At 42.5% G+C, this 6070-nt stretch overlaps 1 protein-coding gene across 1 annotated transcript; it reads left to right on the top strand.

The window, feature by feature from the left end:
• The first annotated feature begins 201 nt into the window (after window positions 1-201).
• Window positions 202-5510, top strand: get3 (guided entry of tail-anchored proteins factor 3, ATPase). Its single transcript, XM_070987524.1, has 7 exons — window positions 202-430; window positions 1231-1378; window positions 2513-2661; window positions 2814-2964; window positions 3123-3230; window positions 3657-3854; window positions 3943-5510. Exons 1-7 carry the CDS (start codon window positions 288-290, stop codon window positions 4069-4071), a joined length of 1026 nt encoding a protein of 341 aa, XP_070843625.1. The 5' UTR covers window positions 202-287; the 3' UTR covers window positions 4072-5510.
• The last annotated feature ends 560 nt before the right edge of the window (window positions 5511-6070 follow it).

Below are 6070 nucleotides of genomic sequence, written 5' to 3'. Positions count from 1 at the left end.
GCTTCTCGTTTTTTAACTTTGGTGCCTGTTCTGGTTCCACCCCTCCTGGTAATGTTTGAGTAGCCTGCCTCTCTGGGGGTGGTCACTTTGATACCAAATATATGCGTGCCTCTCAGGTCCACCTTAATATTGCTTTTGACTTTTGTTCCTTTTCACCTTTTGTCAGTATTACAAATTCCCACCATTTGCACAGACACATAACCGAGTCTGACTTGGCTGAGGAGCAGTGAAGGCACCAGTGTCTGTACGTCCCACCTGAGCTGTGCGTTACTTTGTACACAGACAAGATGGCAGCTTCATTGGAAGACGAATTTGAAGATGCGCCTGATGTGGAGCCGTTAGAACCGACGCTGAAGAATATCATCGAGCAGAAATCTTTGAAATGGATATTTGTGGGTGGAAAGGGTGGTGTTGGTAAAACGACATGTAGGTAAGCTAAAGGGAAATGCTCATTAAGTTAGCCTCCTGCTGTCGAGTCAGACTACGTCGCTAGCTAACATAGCTACCTTAGATTAGCTACTACCCATAAGTTGACATGGGTCATTCCCAGTTAACAAATCAGATGTGGGGGTTTTTCCCACGACAAGAATCTAACGAGCTTTAGCTCACGCATTTTAGACGCACCGATATATATCTTATTTTTACATTTGTGTGTTCGACTAAGCTAGTTGTCGATTTTCCGGGTTGTTGATTGCTGTCTAGCACTGTCACTAGCTAACGTTAGCCAGCTGGCACATGTATTCATGACTGGAAAGGCTTTGACAGTCGCGGTTCAATATGACACCGACAGCTTGCTTTTTTTTTTTTTTTTTTTATCATGTTTTCCATTTAACAGGAGTACCCTCAAACGTGTGTTTTATCAACTGATGGCTTTGCCTTAGCTTGTAACTAAGCTAATAGACAAACAGCCGGGGCTAAAAAGTACACTGGCTAGGTAGCGTTAGCTGCCAGCTCTGCATAATAGCTGATGTATTACGTCTCCTTTAATGTCAATGAGTGATGCTTACAATATCATAGAGAATAAACAATAACTTATAAAAACGTTTAGAAATGTAAATGTTAGGCAATAATTACACGCATTGTAAGGCATCCATAAGTACATTTTACGAGAGCTATGCAAGTCCAGTAAATGCATCACTTATTGACATGAGCTGCTCTTGTCGAGCTCTTAAACACTCACCTGGTCGCCTACCTCCTGCCGTACAAACCACTGCTGTCTCATCTGTCCAGCTGTAGTTTGGCTGTCCAGCTTGCTGCTGTCAGGGAGAGTGTCCTCATCATCTCCACTGACCCCGCTCATAACATCTCGGATGCTTTTGACCAGAAGTTCTCAAAGGTCCCTACGAAGGTCAAGGGCTATGACAACCTGTTTGCAATGGTAAGTGCCCATGCACAGGAAGACATTACAGGCAGCGATGGAAGTGTGTGTGTATATATGTGTATATATATATATATATATATATATATATATATATATATATGTATTCACCTGTCAGACGTTTAAAGACATTACATACACATGAGAGAATCCTTTTAGCAGATTATATTTAATTCCTGGCATCCAATTTAATCAAATGACATGCTATGAATTTAAGTAGTAAAGATGGATAGATAGAAAGAAAACCTTCTGTTTCCTAATTTTTTCCCCCACTGTTTATAAACCTTGATGCATCATATTGGAGTGAAGAAATAGCATTTTTTCTCAGCAGACTTCAGTCATAGTAGGATAAAGCTCAGGCGTTATGAATAACATTGATGGACGATCTGTTCTGTTCAGGTGTCTCAGTAAACCTCGATAGACCCTGTCTACGCCTGGGATTATGGTTCTCCAAGGTGTCCATCTGACCACTCGTGTTCAAATTTCATTTCTGTCTATCACTTCTGCTTCTTGCAGTTGTTACATGTCACTGGATTTCCTTCACATGGGCCAACAGCTGGTTAAGAAAACAAAAATGTTTCAAGGACTAGTGTACAGCTGTTGAGATTAGCAGGACAGAGTCATTTAGCACTTGCACACGAGCGCAGGACTAAGCACTTCAACCACATACATGAGTACTGCTCTCCATTTTTCAAGTGTTTGTACGCTGTCACCAAAACAACCATTGACCCAGCATTTACAACATCAGGACCCTGATACAGAAGCAGCTACATTAAACTCAGCCATCATGAATGTTACTATTTCCAACTGCACTTTTCCTGCTGTGTCAAACAGAAACATCTAATTCATATTTTACTTTCTACAGCATTTCAAAATCTCCTGAAATGTCTTGGAGAAAAGTGGATAGAAACATAGCTACATTTGTCAACAAAGAGGTTCATTTATGCTACTTTTAGAAAATAAAATCTAGTGAATGAGGTCAGCGTCACTTCAGTGTCATGAGTTTAGTCGGTTCCACATCAGGGCCGCAGGCACAAACCATCGTTGCGTAACAGTGGAGGCTCTAAAATTTTTGCAGGTCTTCGCAGGCCCTCAGTTTGTGATGTTCTGATCGTTGTGTTTGTATGAGTGCAGGAGATCGACCCAAGCCTGGGTGTGGCAGAGCTGCCCGATGAGTTCTTCGAGGAGGACAACATGCTCAGCATGGGTAAGAAGATGATGCAGGAGGCCATGAGCGCTTTCCCTGGCATTGACGAGGCCATGAGCTATGCGGAGGTCATGAGGTAAGAAAACCGGTTCCTGGAAAACAAGAACACATTTGAGATCACAAAAGTTTTGCTGACTCAGAATTGTGTTAACCTTTCGCACTAGTATGACTGAGCTAATAGAGAGATGGTAGCCAGTGTGGTACTAACAGCACTGCTGTCTGTCTCAGGTTAGTGAAAGGAATGAACTTCTCTGTGGTGGTTTTTGATACCGCCCCCACTGGTCACACACTGCGGCTGCTCAACTTTCCCACCATCGTGGAGCGTGGTCTGGGCCGCCTCATGCAGATAAAAAACCAGATCAGCCCTTTCATCTCTCAGGTAAGGAGGGACGAGCAGATCCAGTCATTCATTCATTGTAGTCTTTTACCAGTTTTTGTGTCTATAAAAGCTCCACAAAGCAGATTTGAAGTTGAAGGAGGATGGAAAGTAGTATATAGTACATATATCCTCTGTGTGTTTCTCTCTCGTTCCTATAGATGTGCAACATGCTCGGTCTGGGTGACATGAATGCAGACCAGCTGGCCTCCAAGCTTGAGGAGACCCTGCCAGTCATCCGCTCAGTCAGTGAGCAGTTCAAAGATCCTGTAAGTCACTCTGGTTGCAGTTATAACTTAAGCACATTACCCCGCATGCTTTGTGCAAGACAGGCTTTACAAACTGCATTAAGTTTGTCTCTGTGTCTACATGCAGAGCTTCTGTAGCTCATTAGCGGGCCACAGCATCACTTACATGCTCCTTCAGCAAAAACAGAGCCTCCATTGAGACTGCAAGAGCTGTGATTGGTTTGAGCGCCATTTGTGATCGTTACTACATTGAGTTGTTTTTGAAAAAGTCATGTGAAACGCATTTTCTCCAATAATAGTTCTTCTGTTTTAGTTGACTGCTCTAGGCATTGTGCGGACTTCCTATTTTCTGTTGCATGTTGTTCTCTGAAGCAACTCCATTGTCTTGTGTGTTCCAGTGTTGATGTGTTATACTAACTCCTCTCCCGTCCCCGCTTTCCTCATCAGGAACAGACCACCTTCATCTGTGTGTGCATTGCTGAGTTCCTCTCCCTGTATGAGACGGAGCGGCTGATCCAGGAGCTGGCCAAATGCCGCATCGACACACACAACATCATCGTCAACCAACTTGTTTTCCCTGACTCAGAGAGGCCGTGTAAAATGTGTGAAGCCCGCCATAAAATTCAGTCCAAATATTTAGACCAGGTACGAGTCAGTGGTTTGTTTTTGGGTCGTGACAGTCCAGCTGCATTGTGTGCATCATCCTCATTCATAATCTGTCTTCTCTGTACAGATGGAGGACCTTTATGAAGATTTCCACATAGTCAAGTTGCCGCTGCTTCCCCATGAAGTTCGAGGTGCCGACAAGGTCAACACGTTCTCTAAGCAACTTCTGGAACCGTACAAACCCCCAAATAAGTGATCTGCCTCCCCGCAGGACCTCCCTTCAGCCTCCTACCAACCACACCTATACAGTCTGAACTCACCTCTAAGCTCCCCCCAGCCAGCCTCGAACCCCGCAGTAATGGTCTCAAGTTCATCCACTCAGTCCTCAGCCAGTCATCCGAAGCAGAGCACTGCTACAGCAAGTCGCTTACTCAAGGGGAGCTGATGATATCACAAAAACACACACACATAACTCGCTTAGAGAGATAAAACAGTACATCTTTGTGCTGCCTTACTCTCTGTTCACCTTCTCTGTCCTTCATTTCCTCTGTATGGCAGATGTACTATTCCAACTTCAAGCATTTAACTTTTTCTTTTCAAAAGCTTCCTCCTCCCCCTCCCCCTCCTCCCCCTCCTCCTCCTCCATTCTGCGCAGTGTCCAGCCTCAGTTGTAAAAACAAAGTGTTTCCAGTGATGGTGCTGTGTGTTCCAGGATAAAACGGCTTTCAGATGGTTGATGTTTATGCCTTGTTTATTCTGTATGATCTGGTGGCTGTGTCTGTTGTCCAGTTTGACTTTTGACTAAAAGTTCCTTAAATTCATCTCTCACATTGGGAATTTACATCAAAATCTGCAGGTGTGATGGCAGGGCGATGAAAAAAGACAAATACCATTTTAAAAAAAAAAGGTATGCTCTATGGTCTTAACTAAATTTTTGTTCTTGACCAGGACCATGCTTGATATTATTAAAAAAAAAAACAGAGGAGTCTATGTCTTTTACCATTTATCCTATCATAAGACCTCACCTGGCCATGTGATCCTGGTAGAAATGCAGTCAACTAATGGCACTGAGATTTTAAATCAAGTCATATTGGGAGCTTTATATCCATATATGGCTGTTATTGTTTGAACTGGACAGTGTTGTTGGCCTCTTGAATATTTTAGGCCACTGTGGTTGCTTCAGCTTTGTGAAATTCAAAGGCAAAATGTGTGAGAGACTCTGATGTTTAAGTGGCTGGAAGCTGATAGGGTTAATTATTGATGCAGCTAAACTCCCTGCACCAGGTTCCCATACAGTGCTCACAAAGCCCATCAAACACCGGTCTCTGTCAAACATTTTGTGTCCATCCTGCTCACTGAGAACTATATGGGAACACTATTGAAATACATTAGTAGCCTTATTTAATGCATTGTTAATTAAAATATATTGAATGTTGCGTGTTAAAATGTTCACACATGAAAGAAGTTGTTAAAGTATAGAATCAAAGCAGCTTTGCCCTGGTGATCAAATACTGGACTCTGATTGGCTCTGGTGTTGCTTCGTTGATTTTCCACAGAAAGATGTAGATGACAGAAAAAGCAGAATTACCCCCTCTCTGTCACTGAATGCTTTTGAGTCAATAAGAATCTGTTTTCTAGAGATTTTCTTTAAATTATGTTGCGAGTGTTAATTAAAACCAACTTGCCTCAGATGAGAGCCTTTTGTGGTCATTCTTTTGATCTTCATTCTGCTTATTTAGTACAGCTGTTAATTGCAGAAGCACGAGCACACAGATGTAAACCGAGCAGACTGCAGATTGTCTCTGACAGAGCATGAAGCCTCAGTTTAACCTTTAACGCCACAGTTCAGGAGCCACAAACAGAAGAAACTGACTATGATGAAGTGGAAGATACAAGGGGAGACGACGTGCCACATCAAAACTAAGCAACACAATATATTCCTTAAGAATGCTGCAGGCCTCATGAGCTAATACTCTATTAAAAGTACCAATACAACAATGTAAAGTCACTGCAAGTAAAAGTCCTGCATTCAAAAACCTAATTAAGTGAAAGTAGGGAAGAATTACCTGCTAAATGTGCTTCAGGTAACTAAAGAAAAAGTACATGATGTGCAGAACCGGACATGTGTCTTTATCATTATTTTATCATCGGGTAGTTCATCATAATGTCTGTGTTAAAGCAGCATTTTACTGTTGTGTGGAAAAACTTAATATGATATGAGGTAGCTTCATCCAGTGGTTCCAAATTTAGGGGTT

This window comes from Chaetodon trifascialis, chromosome 2 (genome assembly GCF_039877785.1).
Source record: "Chaetodon trifascialis isolate fChaTrf1 chromosome 2, fChaTrf1.hap1, whole genome shotgun sequence".
Taxonomy (NCBI): Eukaryota; Metazoa; Chordata; class Actinopteri; order Chaetodontiformes; family Chaetodontidae; genus Chaetodon; species Chaetodon trifascialis.
This window is presented reverse-complemented; position numbering and strand designations above follow the sequence as displayed.